A 20,545-nucleotide genomic window follows, 5' to 3' on the forward strand; every position below is an offset into this window, starting at 1 on the left:
GGTCGAGAAATGGCGTGCTAGGACCTCTAAAGATGGTTTTGAACCAGGGGAGACTCCTAGACGCCAACGTTCTATACATACTCCTAGACCCCATTGTCCTCCTAGACAATGATGTCACAACTCTGCTGTTCAATTGAAAACAGACATCATCTTTAGAGACATTTGTCATGTTTAGAGGCTCTAGCACGTCATTTCTCGACCCACTCTTTCATTTTTTACACATTATTTATAAACAATCAATTTGTTATCATAAAAATCATTTGTTCCGAATCGTAAAAAATGGTTAATTGTCATTTAAATTTTGTAGATCTGAATTTGAAGCTCGAGATTAAACTGTTGGAAAACATTTTAAAAATCAGAAAAAAATAGAAAGTTTATTTGGGGAGGAAGATTGATCAAATAATTAATAAATTGCTATTTCTTCAGTTATGAGAATTTTTTGTAAATAATTTATAAACATTTTATTTTCCGCCATTAAAATCACATGTTCGGAATCGTGAAAAATTTATTAATTGTCATTTAAATTTGGCAGGTCTAAAATTGAATCTCGATATGGAACTGTTAGAAAACATTTTAAAAATCTGAAAAAAATAGTTTATTTTTAGAGGAAGATTGATAAAATAATTTGAAAAATCAATTTTTTAAATTACGATTATTTTATATAAATAATTTATAAACAATGAATTTTCCACCATAAAATTCCCCTGTTCGGAATCGTAAAAAAATTGTCACTGTTCAAAATTTCACCAGAAGTCAATTTCATGTAAAAAAATGAAGTTTAAACAATTTCAATTATTTATTTATAGACAAAAAATGTTTTAAAAAATCATAATTCTGGGTAAATGTAATTTGAATGACGCTGAATATTCATGATTTTTTTTCAAAATTTTCTCTCGCAATTTGATGGACAAATTTGATGATTGATTGGTTGAATCTATAGTGGGGTCCGTACCAAACATTAAAACGATACCCTTAGGGATTAATTTCTCTTTTGTGATTATTGAATTAGCGAAAGGAGGAACTACTTTCCCTTGTTTCGCACAAATCAAAATTTTTCGGAACCACTAAATCTACTTTTGCCTCACAAATTTTCCATCGCCGGACAGTCTTCAACTGGTCACCACTAGATTTTATTTTTTCGTAATTCCCAACTATTTATTTTTTTGCTCAAACAGGACTTGTTTGAAAACACATTTTTTCTCCCAGTGGGAGGTGTGCATTCTTGGATGACTCACCATTCTAATGGTATCGGTGCGCTGTGCTTTCTTGAGAGCGCATATCTCGGCTTCGTAATTCTCGTGTTGGACTCGCAGCTCAAAAGTACGGACTCGCTCAGCCTCCGTGACAATCTGAGTAGCATGAAAAAATAAAATAACTCTTCAAAATATTTTGAAAGGCTTTCATGACTATCTGTTACGTTTGAAAGGGTTTTGAGTATTTTTCTCTTATCTTTCGAAGGTTAAAAGGTTCGAAGGTTAAATTGTCTCACGATTTATTCAGATGCACCATTATTAGACGCAGAAGCAAACGCGGACGTGAAACAAGCAGATAAAAGCGAGCATGTGCTACTGCACGGAGAAACAAGTTGATATGTTAATTTTTTCAAAAATGAACAAATGAAAAAATTTAATAGAAAACTTGGCGAATTCGCTAAAAAATTCTATTGAAATTTTCTAGAAATTCTATGGAGATTCTACTAATATTCTAGTGAATTCTCGTTAAAATTCTATTTGTTTTTTGCGCAGATTCTATTAGATATTTGATAAGAAAAACTCTCGAAACAGATCTCGATTTTTCTGTTTGAACGTTTCTCTTGAGATTTTTTCCAAGTTTTTGGGAACGGATTTTCTAAGGATTTTCCGCTATATTTTGTTTTGTTTTGCACTACGGGATGCGAGTGAAAAAAAAACTAGAAAAAGCATGCCCAAGTATTCCACATTACCCACAGCCTATACTCGAAAATTCTTCCAATAAATTTGGGACTTATTTTATCGACTAAATGTATAAGGTAACTCAGCGCTACATTTTCAGCCCGCGGTAAAACAGAAGACGATCGATCTAGTCTCACGACTGGATCCAAACTCAGTAGATCACGAAAGAGCAATAGATAAGGAGAGCTCCAAGCGCATCACTAGAAGACTGGAAATTTTCGGATTTTCTGAATAATTCAAGAAAATTGTTCACATTTCTAGGATATCGATTCATAATATTTCCCTTATTTTCTGAAAATGACGGGTGTTGATGGGTATCGCTTTAAAAACGGAAAGGGAATTGATAAAACATTCAAAATTATTCATCAATTTTCCACTTATCATTCATCTTCATCATTGATGGAGTTCTTTTCTGTTTCATTCCTTTTGGAAAATGGTAGTATAAAAGTTAAATTTTCAATTGACACGAGTAAAATTTATGAGGATAATGAATTTTTACTTCGCCGTTTAAAAAAATATTCTCTCCCCCTTTCAAAATGAATATTCGCGAAAGAGGACGAGGGAGAGGGGGATTTTTTGTATAACCGAAGTGAAAAACCATATTTAATCTTCTTTATCATCCTTGAAAATTATTATTAATAATTTTGCTCCACGTACATTCATTGTGAAAAAGAGGCGGGGGGAGAGGAAGGATTGGATTTTTTAGAATTATAGAATCCCCCACCCGGGCCATTGCGCGGTCGACGGAGGGAGGAGACTCCAAGAATTGAAAACAATCGACACTCTCGTCGTCCGCTGGAGTTTTCACTAGTCAACATAGTAATTTCTCGTCGTTCAATAGTAAAAATTGGTAAACAAATGAACCATTTTCAACACTTTTGAAAATTATTTTCCGTCCGTGCATTTTACGTGCATACTGTTTTGCCCGTTAAAAATTACTACGTTAAATCTTAAAAAATGAATTTCACATGGCAAACGTTCGCTTAAAATGAACTAAATTTCAAAGTTTTTCCGGTATCGTCCTCGATTACTATGTTCACATATCAATTTTTAATTTTACATTCTCTCCGTGTGGGTCCATCGAAAGCAAAAACTGATCGAATATTTGATACGCACTTGCAGCTTCTCCTCGAGTCGTTTATTAGCCTCCCGTAACCGTCTCATCTCATTATCCATTCTCTGAACATCAGGGGCATTCAACTTGCGTCTTTTATTCATGTCGGTGCCACCGGGATCGAGAGAGCTTGACCTGAGCTTTCGTATCGTTTCATCCGCCTCAGCGAGTCTTTTTCTGGCAATGGTTATTTCCCGCCTGTGATTCTCCTCCTTCAGCATTTCAACCTTAACACTGTTCAGTTGGGCTGAATCCGGGGCACGCGAGGGCGATTGCGCGAGTCTTAATTTCAGTTCATTAATAATTTTTTGATGTTTGGCAGCCTCCGCACATCGAGCTTCGCGTACAGCCACTTCCACCTCACGCTTCAGGATCTTCGACGCTCGTCTCTCCTCATGGAGCTCGGATCTGGCGTCAGCGAGATCCTCTCGCAGCTTTCGCGCGCCGTCCTCAAGCCACTGAATGGTCTTTCTGAGTCTCGCTGAGTCATTTCTTCGATTCAATGTTTGCACCTCGACCTGACGTTTCCCGGAAACGTCTGGATGCATTGGCGGCTTTTTGGTCAGTCTGACATCATCGTGGAGAGCTTGATCCTCCCTGCTCTCGGGGAGGTCTGTCTCTCGATTCGTTTCATCTCCGTCGGGGTCTGGAAACCCCTGTCTCGGAGTTTTTGGTGTCTGCGACGACGGCTGTTCTATCATTCGTCGTTTCCGAGTCGCGGGGGTCGTTTCTGCCCGCGCCTGGAGACGAACTTCGCAGCCGTCAGTCGGGGAATCCCCCGTGGGGGGCGTGTAGAGTGAATTGTTCGTTGTGACGGTGCCTCTCTGCAGGGAATCCATTGTCGCTCGTTCTGTAAAAAGATGAAGACAAAAATTATTATTGTGGATCTTTGTGGTCAATACCGACCCTAGTCAATATAAAATTTATATTTGGGGATTTTTGAAAAAAAAGATTTTGATAAAAATATTTGTTGATAAATTTTCCTCTGTATGAGATATTTTCATCCTGAAAAGACACCGTCTGGTGTGAATTATCCGCCTCTTGAGCCAAATATTTTGTTGCTGTCGAAAGCAGAACAATTATTCATGTTTGAGACTTTTAGTGTTAGCTCACAGTATTTTCATGGCAATAAGCGTTCTGTGATTTATGTAACGTTTCTTGTATTGTTTATTTTTATGTTTTAAACATTTTATATTAAATAAACTCTGCCCCTGAAGACGGCTGCGCAAATACGACCGAAACGTCGGGCTTTTTCTTACATTAAAGTCCTAATTCATTTCATCGCTTCACGACCGCAGAGGCCAATAACCGTCTCATCGCTAATCTCATTGCTCAGAAAAAAATTGTGAAACATTTTGGTTTAATGTGAAATTAAAAATTCACCCTTCCATGAAGAATAATGGATTATAATAGCAGTTTTTCGCATGGTTAGTTGTATTTCAACTAATAAAAAAAGTGAAATGATGAGAGTAACAGACGGGTTGGGAACCGTCGCGTTGAGGGCGCGGCCAATGGGCCATAGCTATGAATAGTCGTCGTGTCTCAACACATCCACTGCAAAATGAGTGTTTTATAATGTCGCAGAGTCAGAGATTCGTCGTGCCCATCCAAATGCCGATGCTATCTTCACTCTTTGGAGTAGAATTCATAGAAAGACAACACTGAGAAAGACTTTGAACTTATGAATTGCATTGAGTTATTCGCACGGCTTGTGTATTAGATGTATTACATCCGTAATTCAGTTGGAACTCCAATGCCATCCAGACGCTTTATAAATAGGAACTGAGTCTGGAGAAAGACCATGGGACCCTCTTGGGCGGTGCTGAAGAAAAAATTTCAAGGCGTTGGAAAATTTCTACTGACATTTTCACATTTTTTTTCTACTCGCGTGGAACAGCGTAATTCATTCAACGAGCCTTCAATTCAGCTCATGGCTGCTGTTCCCCTTGAATTACGTTCTAATTTATATCGCGCCGAGAGCAATCTACGTGACAAAGGTGGCATTTTTACAATGTGCATGGTGGGATATTCACGGAGAAAACAAGTTTCGATTTTCGGAGATATGTCACTGATTTCCAGGAATCCATCATAAATTGCTAGGGATTCGCGATTGTGGAATTCAACACCCAAATAACAATAGCTTATTTCAAGATTTCATGTCTTACAATAAGATTTTCAAAAGTCTCATCATTTGGTTGTTAATTTCCAAATGAACATGATTTCATAGTGAATACCAATTATCTCTTCTTGAGATACATTTGATAGTACACGAAGAGATCGAACTTCTCTAGAATTGAAGTTCCTTTTATTTGTCGCAATAATGAGAGTATTTGGTTTCTTTCTAGCCAAACGTTTGCCAACTCCAGAAATTCGTTGGTTTACTCAAAAATCAAAATTATTCTCATGACTAAATACGTTGTTATCTCAATCAACACGATCATACGTTGTTCCAAGTAAATTATAATTGAAGTGAGCATTTCGTATGTCGAATCAGGATGAATATTGTTACGCGGAAAAAGCTTTGAGATTGTAGTAAGATGTCGTTGAGTTGAAAGAAGTTTATATTTCTTGACTAAAAAAAATCGCATTAGTTTACAATAACAGAGTCACAGATTACGGCAATTCAACACAAACTTGGATATCACAAATGTCGTTCAATGTGATGTACGCAAAGCTCAATTTAAACATCGGCTTCATTCGAGAAAACATTCAATTCATTCCTCAACGTAATCATCTCCCAGGTACGAATTTTTGATCAATTCATGAAAGTAGAAAATTTCTCGACTGGAGATTATATTAGGTTAAAAAAAATAGAACTTTTCCATTTTTGTGGTGAATACATGTGACTCGACGCCAAGGACTGTTTTATTTGATTCAAGGAAATGTATCTCAAGAAGAAATAATTGATATTCCCGTAGGATCTTATTTATTTGAGATTAGTTCAAGTATATGATACTTGTTCGAAGAAAGAAACATCTCAATTCGCAGGATTTTGCGCGGAGCATGCGAAAAATTTTACTTTACGCGCAAGTCATGAAAACACAATTTTTAAACTTAAATTTGATTTTTATTTGCCTTTCTATTCACACCGAGTGGGTAAACAAATGTTCAGTTAATGCAAATAAGGACTTCATTCATTAAATGTGCAATCAGTGTTCAGAGCGCGAAGAGATGGAATTTATTAACATGCCATGGTGTTTTATTCGGACGAAATAAATCATTCGTTTGATTCTAACGCACGAGGTTTTCAATGAATGAATTATGTATTTCATATACTTAAAATATTCTCATTGAAATGAATATAAAAATACCACACAATGAGTTTCATACACGGAGAGAAATTTTTGATAAAAATTATCCTACCGTTCTATAAAAGTGTATCATGGGTCACCGTTTCCTCATTTCTATCCCAAAATTTAATAAAAATTAATATATGATGATCAAATTTCATTCTACGTTAGAGAAATTTTATCCTGACGAATAATAAATTTTACCCTTCTAGTCCAATAATTTTTATGTAAATAACAACGAAAATTTTAGAACAGTTGGTAAATTTTACTCTACCAGTGCAGTAATTTTTACTCTACCGGCACGGTAATTTTTATTTTTATCAGGATAAAATCTCTCTAACGTAGACAGCCACCACGTGACGATTGTTTTTGTTTCCCATCTATGTCATCACTTTCCCCTCAGCCACATCCACTCGGTGCCATTTGATACTTGACTGACTTTCAAACGACGCGAGGATGGGGTAAACGAAGGAGTATCGAAGGCATCGAAATCTCGGATCCACGCAACCACGTGGATCCCCAAAAATTCATTCTTTTTTCCAAGATCAAATCAGTTTCGACTGTTTTTATTATTCTTCGAATGAATTAACGCGAGTTTGTTTACAATTTAGATAGCGAAATGGTTAACTCCAGAGTTGATACTGAAATAGATGTTGATCTCTGTGCCAATCTCTATGCGGAAGTGATTCAATCGCCCACTTTTTATATGAAATGTGAGAGAATGAGTTATCAAATACTCCAAACATTTATTGATTTCTTTATTTATTCATTTGTTTATTTACTAATTTATTTATTTATTTATTTACTCATTTATTTATTTTTTGATGAAAAAGTGTACGCAAAAAGCAAACATGGTAATTTTCGTAGTAGTGATTGTGCTCGTCCAAAAAGTTTTTATTATTTTATTTCCCCCCCCCCCAAATTCATTTAATAAAGTCATTAGTTATTAAAAGAGGTCTCTTTCTTAACAATACTATTCTCTCAGGATTTGTTGCTCTAAATTCAATATTTCCTGGAGAACATCTCAGTAAAATTTCCCGTGCAGCCCTGAATTTATAAATAAAATCCATGAAATATTATCGATGTCGCAGAATTAAATACTGCGGCTCCGCTAAAATCAGATGTACACACATTAATTTTTGGGTGGATTTACACATATAAGTTCTCTATAAATCCACAATAAAAATTTTTGAGAAAAAAATTCTTGCTTTTCTCTCTTCACGGGAAACACCAGGTTTAAAAAAAATCGTATAGAAATTGTCTGTACGGTTTGCGTATAGAATTTCTACAGAATTTTCGTATATGATTTCTATACAGATATTTTTTATGAAAATTATTTCTACACGATTTCTATAGGTTTGATTCTATACGACTCACTGCCACATGTATAGAAACATTTCTTATGGAGTTGCAACATTTCTCTACGTTTTCTCCGGAGCGTTTAGACATCTTTCGAATGAAAACAAAAATTTATGTAAAAATTTATGTATAAAAATAATTCGTATAGAAATATCGGAATATCATATATGGAAATCCTATAGAATTTCTATTCGCAATCCATGTAGAAAATTTCTATACGATTTTTTTTTCATATGTGCGAAGGCAATCTTCCTTCACTCTTACCAATTTATAGTGACGACGCGTAGCCTGACGATCTCAAAAAATGAAAATTCTCTTCCCACCTCCAATGAAGTGCCACCGTAATTAATTCTCGCTGTGCGTATATGTTCGAAAGAGTCAATGAAACGCACACACACTCTTTCCGTCGCTCGAGAGACACCGTCACTCACTAGAACCTAAAACTAAACTGCCAGCTCTTGTTCGAGAGAAGCCTCAAACGGCTGACACTGGTGCCTACCATCCCAGAGTCAGCGCCCACGTACTCGCAAATACATTTATGTGCATATGTACATGTGAATAAATATCTATTTGTATTCCGCACAACTCGAGGCACGTAGAGGAATGAACTCATCTAGTAACAAAAATACTGACCCGTATTAAAAAAAAAATTGTGCACGGGAGGCGCCGGGGAATGACGACGCCTGGACTCTCTTGCAAAAAGTACAGTGCAGATCATCGGTTCACTGGGGAACCGGAAAAACGGTTCAAGGATACACTGTAAAAAATTTCCGGGTGATTTTAGAGCACATGTGCAGGACAGTAGTATAAAATTATGTCACATCAATTCGAATACTGTACCCGAAATTTCCTCCCCCGCACGGAGAGAAATATTGAGTAAAAATTACGGTACAATTCACGTAATCCGCAATAGGTAATCGTTTACCGGCAATTTTTATAGGAATTGAAGGGAAGAAATCTGAAGCGTTCAGTGAATTCTCAGGTTCATCACCGAACAAAGTACGAAATTGTCACGTAATTTTTCCCGAAGAAGTAAAATCTTACAGAAACTTGCCGACTTATTGTGTCTCCAAAATAAAAAATTCTCGAAAGTTCAACAATTTTTATGAGCTGGTGAGTTATTTCTACGTTCCGTTCCGTAAAATTTCTCAATCGTTGGGGAAAAATTACGGAACGACTTGTTGTCCCTACAGCGGCGAGTCATCAGACGGGTGGTTAATTTTTACGGAAAAAATCGTAGAATTTACGTGGCGATTCGTACAATTTCAGTTCCGACTCACACTTTTTCTTGAATTTTACTTCGCTCGCGGATTACGTTTCGAAACGTAATTTTTACGTTTTTTTCCTAATAATTTTTTGTAGCGAAGCTACTAAATAAATATAAGTATATTTATTTCACATTATTTCAATCTATTGTATTCGAGCTCGATCACGAATTCGTAATAATTCGGACATCCTCGACCGGAGGATTAATACGGTTGTCGCGGAAGCACACTCTGGTTCCAGCTCTCATTGCTGTGAATAAATCTCATTCGATATAGTACACGAATTCCGAGTGTTATACCTTACAAAACCCTTTGATCCTTACCGAATATTCCACATTTTTATTGAATTTTTCTCTCCGTGCAGCGAGCAATCTCCCCAAGCTTCGGAATTCAAACGGATGGTTTTAAGGGTGCCAAGTGAATTTGAAAAAAGATTCAAAAAAAATTTTTTCTTTCCCTCCATCATTGGAGAAATATGTATTCATCCATCCGACGAAATTTCAAACCCGCAACCGGAACTAGACATCGAGAAAATAAATGCGGAAAATCCTCTATTTCGCGTGACGAACCTCGAGAAAGCATGGGATCAAATGGGTACGGCGGGTTGAAATATCTCTCTTATTCACCCCGGTACCCCATTTTTTGTCGCCATCACGTTAAACACGTCATTCCCCATATCTTCAAATTTTTTCAAATTTTTCTTGAGTTCCTAGGGGGTTGAAACGTTCAATTTAATCAAAACTCCATAAGAGGCCGTGTATAAGACTGATTTTGCTTATTTAATTTCTCGATATCCATAATTTCTAAAATTTTAAAATTGTCACCGATGTTCACCGATGTCTAATACTATTAATTAAAAAAATTATAACTTTGTTGGTGAATGTCAATTTTCAAGGTCATCGCCAAATTCCCTTGGCACCCTTAACTTCAAAAAAGATCAATTTGTTGAACAACAGTAGACCAAAAAAAAAAAAAAATTCTCGTCAAACGTGGAACGCTGAAATTGAAAACATGCGTCAACCCCAAACGGGCAATTTTTCCATTTTACTGATGGTCTGCCATCTCTCTCTCAAAGTATACAATCGCGCAGAGGAGAACTGTCGACCCGAAGGTGTTTTGCCCTCCCTCGCCCCTATCGATCGACGCCTGTGCAGTAACACCGCTCCTCATCTCCCCCGCACTACACTAGTCACCGCGAAATCGGAAATAATAGCCATTCACCTGCAGCTCCGTGTATCGAAATGTTGACGTTTTTGTTTCGTGTCTGTTAAAATTTTATCTAGTTCTGCAATCATTTCATGACGAGCTGTTTCGACTGTGTCGAGCGCAGGTAATTTTCGGATGCGTCAGTGATCCTGTGAGTGCGTTTTGAGTTGAGTGACTCGCCGGGGGCGTGTTGCCACGACAATTTGCTCAATTTTTTCGAGCGCACACGTATCCGGCATCAACATTAATTTTATTGATTGCCCCGAGGATGCGATTCCCCGACTCATCTCCTCGAGATTTTCTCAATGTTTTGGAATTAACGAATCAATTGTGCGGATTTTAATTTGGATATCAGTTCTCCAGGGATTTTAATCGAGCGATTGGTTGCATTCTGCGTTTAGTGTCGGTATCATGTTTATGTTGACGTATCGTTAGTATCTTGTTTTTACTAACTACAAGAAAATTCACAGATTTCTTATGCAGATATTTATATACATTTACGTGTGCCAAGTAAAAATACTTGGCAAGAGAAATTTTTTTTCTCAGTGTAGGAAAATAGTGCTAATACGGGAAAAGGACGCAAAGTGACGGCCGGGGAGAAATTCCAGGGCCCGCACTGGTAATTTTATCCAGTAGGACGTGAATTTTTCCCGTTATCATATGAAATTTTAGCAGAAATCCCTAGAAATTTTACCTTAAAAGCCCCAGAATTTTTCATAGCCGGTGGATTGAAAGTTTTTCCAGTAGTATAAATAGGTCAATGTCTGGACGGGGGTTAGTTTCCGGACAATTTCAACTTGCACTGAAGATTCTATAAGTAAAATGCAAATTCTACTGATTATTTCATCTTTCAATAATATCACTCGTGTATAACGTGTCTAATAATCACGTGATCAATTATTTTTTTCTACTGATCCTACTGATTTAGAGGGGAAAAAATGTAATTTTCCTGATTTCTATCCATTTTCATGATATAATTAAACTAAATTTAACAGTTTACATTAACTTTTCCATAAAATTTAGAATTTTCAATGACATATTTCCGCCATTTCCAAAATTATTTGGACACATCAGCTAAAAATTTGTGTATATTTCACAGACAGATTACATCAACAAAACTTTGCTCTATATTGCGAGTTTGTGATGCCATTATTGTTTCGAAAATTAGTGTTTAGGAAAATTTGAGTAAATAAATTCTGGAATTTTTCCAAACTGAAGACTTTTTAATTTGGTATTGAATATTCATGTTTTAATGAAAAATTCAAGCGAGCTCGGCTTTATTACTCGTGCACTTACCATCTAGCTGTCTGGGTTCTACCATCGTTCGAATTTTTCAGCCTTGTAAAATACACTATTTGTGCAGAATATACGATTTACTCGCGACTAACAAAGTTATAGCCAAGCTATCTTTGAAATTGCCCTTGAAGCTTATATTACAGGCGGCTCATAGCACAATCTAGTGATCGATGTGGCCCTAGAGTGTATGAGAGTATGATTCAGTGTCCACTGAAATTTCACGAAATTTTGTCATTGGAAATTCATCATTTTACGAAAAAATCCGTAGAAACTGTGAATTTCAGATTCATTATTCAGCAATAATTAATGAAAAGTCAGGAAAATTCAGAGGAATCTATCCTTGAACTCCAGATTCCTCTGATTTTTCAGGGAATTTCTTTATTACTTCTTAGAATTCCAAGAATTTCAAAGGATTTCCCTGAAAATTCCAGGGAATTTGGTAGTGAATATCATGTGAAATTCATTCAAAATTAATTCTTGAATTGGGGCTTTACTTGAATTCAGATATCAGAGATATCTGAAATTTCATCGACTTTTCCTCTGAACTCACTTTCGTGCAGTCCTCACTCCGGCGTGCTCTCAACCCCCGATCGTGATATCAGTAATCACGGATGAAAAAGCCTCAAACCCGAATGGCCTCAGTATATTGTAATTGACCTGTAAATTGTTGTTTCAGATAGGTCTACCTCACCCCCAAATTCTGACACCAGTCCAGAAAGTTTAATCGAACAAGTGAATTGATGCACCCAATCAACATTTTACTACGGTATCACATTACAATCCCCATCCCTTTGCGAGGATCGACTAAATATCCCAATTTCCGCAGATACGATACCAATCATATCCACTTGTCTACTCTGACGTTTCACGATACCAATCATCATTGTAGGATGCTCAATCGCTCGATAAATTGAACCAGACGTCGTCAATTGATTCGTGAAAGTGGACAGGTTACCAGTCCAGGTGGTAAGAACCGATGACATGGTACATCAATCGATGATAATTTTCAGTGATTACGCATCTGGTACAGGGATGAGCGCATTGGCCATTGAATGGTCTAATGTAATGGATTCTCTCGGCTAAAGTCTCAAGTCCCAAAACTCCTTTAGCTCAAGCTTAAACTAGTGCCTGAAGTGCTGACACTTCGAGACACTTCGATGCGAGGACAGCCAATCTGAACCTTGATGAAGTGGATGAAGTGAAAAATCATTCGATGCATTCAGAAAGCACATCAGAAAAAAGCAATGTCTAAAACAGAACCAAACTCGGCATCTCCAGTTCCTGCGACTGTTCCCACAATGGTAACGATTCAGCCACCACCACAGTGTCGTATGCTACGATCTCCAAGTCACGAGAGCGTTACGACGGATTTATCCTTGTTCAGCGTATCATCAATAGCCAGTGATGCCAAGGGAGCCAATCGTCTTGTAGGCTTCAAGTCGTACAGTGATGTGCAGCTGGTGGGTCGTGGACCATCACCAAATCCAGATACTCGTGAAAATCAGAGTAACAGGTGAGAATACAAAGTGTTTTTCATGCTGCAAGGTCTCCTACGATGGATATAATACTAATCTCAAAATTCCTGATAGACCCTAAGAATACAGTATTACCAAATACAGTGGAACCTCCATAACTGCACGCCTCCCGGGGTTTGGGTTCTCGGAATTTGCACTTATGGAAGGACCCTTCTTCGCCAGCGAAAGAGCGAGAGCGCTGAGTTAGAAAGAGATGCGTGTAGTTTCACGAATAACTACACACGGCGAAGTGCTGAGTAAACAGAATGCTATTGCGCATAGTCCTCGCGCATTGTAGACAGAGAGTGGAAAAGGTTAGAGAGAGAATGGGCATAAAGGGGAGTTGTAATGGTGGGGGAACACTTCCCCTCGTGTAGTGGGACAGCGTGCACTTACGTAGGTGAGCAGTTAGGGAGGTCCCTCTGTACAGTCTCTGAAGTGAGGTTCGAAGGTTGATCTGACATCTTCCCTTACATTTTTCCTTGATTTCAACTGAAAGTTCCATGAAGGCATCTCCCATTGCTACGCATAGATCAATAACATGTTCCAATACTTGTGACAAATGATACCATTTTTCCCTTCGCGTCGATATGATTTCCCTGACCTCGGGGATCTAGCGAACTACCATAGGATTCAGTTGTTTATTTGTCGATTATTTAGTTAATTATTTTAACATATATAATTACAAACTTCGCATTCGAATTACGTGAGCTAAGAAATTTGGACGATATTCAATACATTATTATATTATTATCATTGTCGAATAACAATATTTTGTGGATTTTCATTAACCCTGGCAGCCCTTGTCTCAGACCGCGCCAGGTTAAAGCCTCTGTCGAATTTTTGTTACAGTCGAGTTTGAAATTTTATCATCGATTATTTATTAAAATCGAGAGGTCTGTTTCATTATTAAGAAACCATTCATCTAATCATCGATTCAACGATTCATTTCAGACCAGCGGACATACCAGAGATCCTATGGTTCGAAGAAGAAAACGAGCTCATTCGCAGTTGCGGTGCGCTGTCATCAGCTCTCGGTCTTCAAAAAAGTTTCAGTACCACTGATGTCTTTCAACTATCATCACCCGAAGCCGCATGTTCACAGGGGCTTCGGTCGGCCGTCTCGGCATTAGCGTTAGACTCAGCACATCGTAATGGCTTATTGCTGGAGCAAGCAAGACTAGATCATGCATCAAGATCGTGTAGTACCTGGGTGGCTGTCGGTGATGTTGCCAGTACATCACAATTACCCAGTCCGCATGGTGGTACTGCACAACAACACTTATCTACCCCCCATCCACAATCTATACCGTTCACCGCTGCGGACCTAGTTAGATCGGTTAATAAGAAGGTTCGACAGAATTATATTCGACGCAGGTGAGTAAGAGTTTCCTCATCGGATTGCAAATATTCTGTCATTCTCACCATTACGCACGAGTTGCGTATACTATTTTATGTCATAGAGCCCGGAATCCGCGATTCTGGGCACCTATGACATAAAATATTCTATTTTGTTCTAGATTACTGACAACTTACCGTGCACTGGAGCGCCTGTCACAGAGCGAATTCAATCTTGATAGGCTTGAAGCTGCAGCATCAGCAGCTCAGGCGACACCTGGTGCGACGCTGGTTGTACCAGGTACTGCGTCAGCACTACCAGGATCAACAATACCATTGCGGAAACCACGCGATCATCCACTGACAGTCAACGATGTGGAAAGAGAACGTGGAAAACAGTTGACGAAGTATGAAAGAAACATGATGATATTCAATTGGCTGCACAATCTTGATGATACACAATGCGAAGAGAAACGAGCAGAGTGATTTCAACTAGTGAAAAGTATCTCATGACGCTTAATACTCCGAGTGAATGTTGAAATGCGCTGTAATCCCATAATGGACCCTGACATCGTTCCCTCAGCCCGCGGTTTTTGCTGTGTACAATTGTATCACTCGATGACAATTGACGATCAATTTCCTGGAAATGCGAGTAGAAATGATATTCTCAAATTATTTCATATCGAATATGTCAATTAGAGACGGCTCTCGATCGCATCGACAATAACTTCACGAACGGAATATGAATGAAACTAATCGTGCGTGTTCTAGCGCATAATCGATCTTCATTGACATAATATGAAGAATATTTCTGTTAGCGCCAAAATTGTCATGCTAAAGCACATCAGCAAGTGAATTCTCATTGTGCGGAAAAATAGGTGTGTTGCCTATGAAACTGCTTCGCAGTCTTGTTGCATTGAACTTCAACTGTGTAAATTGCATTTAACTTCAACTGTGAAGGGCCGCAGTTGTGTTGCTAGGTCGTTTGATTTAATCTTTCGCTAAGATGATGTTCTGCGGTAATCATCAACAGTGAACAACTGGAGTTATTTTGAAGGAACTATTTTGACGGATAGTTCAAGTTTAGATTCCGGTTTAGAGCGGACAAAGAGAGGCTCAAGGTTTGGGGTCACCACTTTGGGAGAGTACCCCTTTATTTGATGAGGATGTGCCTCTCAGAAATGAGGAAGACATTCACCCACAATTTTGCACCTCAGTTTTGCACGACTTCCGAATATTGAACGCATGTCTTTTTTCAATTGATGTTGCAAGGAGGGTACTGAAGACTAAATTACGTTTATGATCACGAAGGTAACTCAAAATTCTTCATAGCATGCGTATTAACTGCATCAAACGAGATTTTTGTCTTCACTAACTCTGACTTTATAGCCTTTAGCACGATACCTTTTGTACCCCTTATTCCTTATTCGTCTCATCCCGTCTCACGGCATCACCAGACCCATCTCCAATTTTTTAGAATCTACCACCAAATTTCAGAGGTAGCAATTACTGATGATCAGTGTTATTCTAGGCAGTGTCCAGTATCACCTATGATTGACAGATTTCTGGAAATCAGTGACATGTCCCTAGAAATTAGTGAAAGGTTCCTGAAATCTTTACCCTTTGTTGGCGACTTTTGCGAACAGCTAGGCCCAAAGTGTCGAAATGATTGTCTTCCTTTATTTTTGAGAGAAAGGCTTTAGTGGTCCTACTCATTGTATTCTTCGAATAATGAGCGATTCAAAGAATCAATGATCCTAAAACCTGAACCTCTCTTTGCAAGTTATGCTCAGAGGGCTTCCTACATTCATAGATTTTTATGAAAGGCGTTTCACGTAAACAGTTTGATTTCCCGATTCCACTGCGGTCCCTCCTTGTTGCTGATTGATTCTGATCGCCTAATGACTGGCCCAAAGAAAATACTATTTTAGAGGAAGACATCCGTCCTGACTCGTCCAACTAAATAAAGTATCCAACACCTTCCGCGATGTCTTTGGCCGTTGACCATACTCTGATATTTGAATTACAATAACGGGAACTGACTAATGACATTCTATTTATTGTGGATAATTGTTATGTTGGAAAGGAAACTAATGCTGATGTAATTACTAAAGAAATAGTTTGTAATTTTTCGTAATGAATATTGAGACGTGAAGATTCATCATGCGTGTTCCTACCAGAGCCTTGAATGTATCACATAATTGACATTAAATATGGGAGTAACAATCAAAAGTGTATGTACAGTTCAATTTTCATAAGGTGTTTGACATAGTCACTTATTGTTAGAGACTATTCATATAATTACTTTCAGAAGCTTTCAGAGAGTCTAAATGGTGTAGGATGCCATGGTCTTCTCAGATGAGGAAGCAAGAGGACTCTTCTGAATCTCCCATGAGGGTGACACTTCAGTGTAGTCTACAGAGTAAAAGGTAAGATTTAGCAAGTGTAGAAGTCAAGGGTGAGAATCCACCATCAGGGCCTTTTCTATTTTTTCATAAAAAACTTTGTAATCACTCTAGCTTGCGCAAAAATCGAGATATCAACTTGAAATTTGGACCGAAAATATTTATACCTCCTTCATACGAAGTACTCGAAATATTGGAACTTTTATAGCAGCCATGGAGGTGGCACTACGCAGCCCCTCGTATTGTGGTACTTGTACATCTTTGCTTTTACGGCGGCGATCTGTTTGTTATACGCTTTCATCCATGTTTAGTTATGTGAGTGTATAAGGTTAACCATCAAAGCCCCAAATCAAAAGAAGGAAGAATTTTCTGTTTACGTACATCCGCGGAGTTCACACGCCAGCAACGAAAAATATCCGAACAGGAGAAAACCTCGCGTCAGAAGTTTTGCGCTCGGATCGATAACACATGATGATTATTCATTGATGCAGAACTATTCCCAGAAAAACATAATACATCATACATTAGTTACATCCTTAGAATATTAATAACGAAGCAGGCGAGTGAGACGCAGATGAATAATTGATCCGAGAAATATTTTCTCGGGTATAAGCTGCAACACGCAAGCAGTCGTCTGATCATCGCTAAGTAAACAAACATCGATGGAACTGTTCCTGCAATGAAGTACAAAGAAGAAATTCATGAGTTGCAGTGGAATCGGGATATGCATTACGCCCTTGGCTTCTCGAAGCTGTGGTGCAGAGCTGTAGGTGTCTGGCCTTGGCAACGCAATGAAACGTCGTCTATCGTACGAAGTGGATTATTCTTTACAATTCAGGTACGAAACGAATCAACCCCGAGACGACTGCTACACTGACAATGAAGAACGAACAAGTTCTCAAACAAGTCTTGTTCAGGCCAACAAAATCGTTAGTTGAAAATTATCAAAAAAATAATCGATTCGAAGGTGATTTGATAATTGGTTCGAATTTTAAAGTCTCAAACCTGAATAATTACTCTGGTTTAAACGACAACGAAATATTTAGCTCCAGGAGCGGTTCATTCATACTCAGGGTGTCCATCCGTCAGAGAAATCTGGAAAACTGAGAATTGTCAGGGAATTTTTTTAGTCTGGAAATGCTACGAAAATGACAGGGAATTACGACAACTTGGATGTTAACACTAAATTGGTCATCCTATGAGGGATTCCCCGCCCTTTTCCGTATTTTTTTTTACGAGTAAACGATAGTGCAGAAAATTCTGAAAAAATTCGATTTTCACCCTAGTGGTTTTGCGGTTTTTCCATGGAAAATTCTACATTCAGCATTCTAGTTTTCAAAGGAATTCTTGCATATCGAGACAATGCTCATTTCCAGCTATATACAAACTGCAAAAACATTGAAAGTTCCAACCTGATCCGCTAAAGAGATGTTAGCATCCTAATTTTCTAGACAAATTTTTCTCTGTTTGTATTTTTGTTGAATAGTCGACAGAGCGATCACCTCTTAAGGAAAGGCCTCAATAAAATTGAAAATTCTTTGAAAATTTCCTCAGCCATCATCTGATGAAGATTTTTGTATTGCACTTTTTTTTTTGCGCGAGTAGCCTTGTTTGAGAACTCGGCCGTTTTTCCCTCAGTGACATATCACGGCCGATTTGATAAAGATCGCTGCGGCTGTGTCGCTAATGGAACGCCTCTTCGTTCATGGAAACTGTGGGTCAATGCCAAATTTCATAGAGGCCTTGACTGGAATCACTGTATTCATGGTAACAGCGATGAAAATTCTTCTCCCTTGCCTCCAGCAGGAACAAATGCGCCACATTATCCAGTCAGCAATGGAAGATTGGTCGACCGTTTCCGACGCAAGATCTCGTCAAATTATGAGCCAATACGCCTTTTGGGGGCGTTTAGCTTACAGCATTCAAATTACCGCAGCATTTATCATTGTACTGGAGATGACAGTATCTCGGCTTCCTAAATTCATTATTGAAACAACGGAGAACAGTAGTTTATCAGCGCGGAATCTCATATTGGGACCTCCATGCTGGATTCCTGTTACCATGCCCACCAGTTCCTACTTGTTACACTATTACTTGATTTTTTTCAGCGTGTGGGGCGCCGTACTCATATACCCAGGCTGCGATGCATTCATGTTCAATGCTGCGTTGCATATTTGTGGTCAATTTGAAATACTCAATTCAAGTATAGAAAAAATCACGGATGAAGACGGTCATTTGAACCAAAGGCTAAGAATCAGAGAGTCCTTGAAGCGACATAATAAATTACTAACGCTGGGCAATCAGCTCAACGACATGGCGAATCTAATTATTTTCTCGGAACTTCTCAGCAATGGCTTCCTCATTTGTGTTTCAGGTAAACAATTCAGTAGTGAACTGGTGAAATGGTTCAAGTCAAGTTTCCGAATTTAACCCTCCAGTGGTGGCGCTATGGTCTGAACGCCGCCGTTTTTGCTATTTTCACGATATCTCTAGAAATGTGATGAATTACGCTCTCCCTATTTACGAGTTCCTCAAATGGAATGTCCTGATGAGATTAAACACGGTAGGGTTGACCTGCACGGACAATTTTTTTCTCAATTAATTATTTTGTCGAGCGCGGTTAGCGAAAACGCGCGCAGGGCTCACCGTGCGACCGCTCTCGTAGTGGAAATTTGACGAACGGTGTTGCCGACCCCCGTGGTAGTCCCAAGCGGCGTGTGCGGAGTGGGGGGTCGCTGGCCGGTGATATGTTTATAGTGTCGGATGTCTCTGACAACGCTGCGCTCGAGAATGTACGGACGGCGCAGCGCTCACCACGCGGCCAACGACGTTCGGGGAAGACGGCGACTACAGGAGGGTTAAGGGAGATAACGAAATTTTTATAATAACCTTTTTTGTGGAGCGAATTGAGTGCTACTAAAAAGGTTATAAGAAAAATTTTGCTAGCTCCCTTACATTTCGAGATATTCGTTGAAAACTCGCCAATAGCCAAAATCGACATGAACCGTTTGACCAATTCGCTACTGAATTCAACTGTTTAGCTTCAAAAATTAGTGGATTCGTTAAGATCCGATACACGGACAAATTGTAAGATTAAAAATTATTGTGGGAAAAATTACAAATCGCATTTTCTACGTTCAGGGATTGCAGTTCTTGCTAACATCAAGAATGGGAGTGTGAATAATGATGATATCAACTTTGGAATAAGAATATATGTTTGGTATATGGAGCTGTTCATGTATACTTATGTTGGTGAAAAGCTATGCGATCAAGCTGAAAAATTCCAAAACGCAGTATACAACTGTTCCTGGTATAATATGTCAGCGAGCAGTGCTAAAGATATTAAATTCATTATGATGAGAAATCATTCTTTTTGTTATTTGACGGCTGGTGGAATTTTCGTTATGAATTATGAGGCTTTCAAGGACATTACTAGGATCATGTTTTCATGCTTTTCTGTTCTCAAATTGGTATTGGAATAAATTTGTTGGTTGCAGAATGGATAATCATAACTCGTGCTATTAACCAATAAAAAAAAAACTCGTGCTATTGTGATTCGGCGTTCTTTTTCAATATTCAGCGTAAATTTCTCAGAATGTTCGGCGCAATGAATGTCGGGATCAAAACACTCAACTTTCAGGAAAAATTGAAATTTGAAGATCAGAAGATCTTTGGAAGACAATTTTTTTTGAAGATATTCGGGAGACAATTATTTTTTCTTCAGAAGACATTTTTTTTGAAAATCTTTGCGATCGCATCGTCAACATTTCAAGGGTAAAAAAATTGAGGATCTAAAAACTTAAAGTCAGATCTTTTTGACCAGAAAA

The 20,545-nt window shown here is 38.3% G+C and overlaps 3 protein-coding genes across 5 annotated transcripts in view; 2 read left to right on the plus strand and 1 right to left on the minus strand.

The window, feature by feature from the left end:
* The window catches only part of LOC107041260 (janus kinase and microtubule-interacting protein 3), a 57,170-nt gene extending 49,010 nt beyond the window's left edge, over positions 1–8,160 (minus strand). For all 3 annotated transcript variants that reach the window (XR_003783103.1, XM_015261728.1, XM_015261727.1), the window contains exons 1-3: positions 7,959–8,160; positions 3,048–3,895; positions 1,236–1,349 (exon numbers count right to left, since the gene is read on the minus strand). Coding sequence is in view for 2 of the 3 variants with exons in the window: in XM_015261728.1 (XP_015117214.1) it covers positions 1,236–1,349; positions 3,048–3,884 (951 nt within the window). In the remaining variant the exon portion in view is untranslated. The remainder of the gene's footprint in view (positions 1–1,235; positions 1,350–3,047; positions 3,896–7,958) is intronic.
* Positions 8,161–10,166: 2,006 nt separating this feature from the next.
* LOC107041195 lies at positions 10,167–16,531 on the plus strand. Its single transcript, XM_015261636.1, has 5 exons — positions 10,167–10,289; positions 12,138–12,227; positions 12,288–12,974; positions 13,930–14,352; positions 14,496–16,531. Exons 3-5 carry the CDS (start codon positions 12,706–12,708, stop codon positions 14,797–14,799), a joined length of 996 nt encoding a protein of 331 aa, XP_015117122.1. The 5' UTR covers positions 10,167–10,289; positions 12,138–12,227; positions 12,288–12,705; the 3' UTR covers positions 14,800–16,531.
* Positions 16,532–17,397: 866 nt separating this feature from the next.
* Positions 17,398–20,200, plus strand: LOC107041185 (odorant receptor 22c). The gene is made up of 3 exons (XM_015261624.1): positions 17,398–17,556; positions 18,384–19,092; positions 19,860–20,200. The coding sequence occupies exons 1-3, from the start codon at positions 17,398–17,400 to the stop codon at positions 20,198–20,200; spliced, it is 1,209 nt and encodes a 402-aa protein (XP_015117110.1).
* The last annotated feature ends 345 nt before the right edge of the window (positions 20,201–20,545 follow it).

This window comes from Diachasma alloeum, unplaced genomic scaffold, assembly GCF_001412515.2.
Source record: "Diachasma alloeum isolate Michigan unplaced genomic scaffold, Dall2.0 Dall_scaffold_00359, whole genome shotgun sequence".
NCBI classification, from domain to species: Eukaryota; Metazoa; Arthropoda; class Insecta; order Hymenoptera; family Braconidae; genus Diachasma; species Diachasma alloeum.

Coding starts and splice junctions, on each gene's coding strand:
- LOC107041195 (XM_015261636.1), top strand. CDS start 12,706: ATGTCTAAAACAGAACCAAACTCGGCATCTCCAGTTCCTGCGACTGTT. Junction 12,975..13,929: donor CGTGAAAATCAGAGTAACAG/GTGAGAATACAA, acceptor GATTCATTTCAG/ACCAGCGGACATACCAGAGA. Junction 14,353..14,495: donor CAGAATTATATTCGACGCAG/GTGAGTAAGAGT, acceptor ATTTTGTTCTAG/ATTACTGACAACTTACCGTG.
- LOC107041185 (XM_015261624.1), top strand. CDS start 17,398: ATGAAGTACAAAGAAGAAATTCATGAGTTGCAGTGGAATCGGGATATG. Junction 17,557..18,383: donor GATTATTCTTTACAATTCAG/GTACGAAACGAA, acceptor GATTTGATAAAG/ATCGCTGCGGCTGTGTCGCT. Junction 19,093..19,859: donor CTTCCTCATTTGTGTTTCAG/GTAAACAATTCA, acceptor TTCTACGTTCAG/GGATTGCAGTTCTTGCTAAC.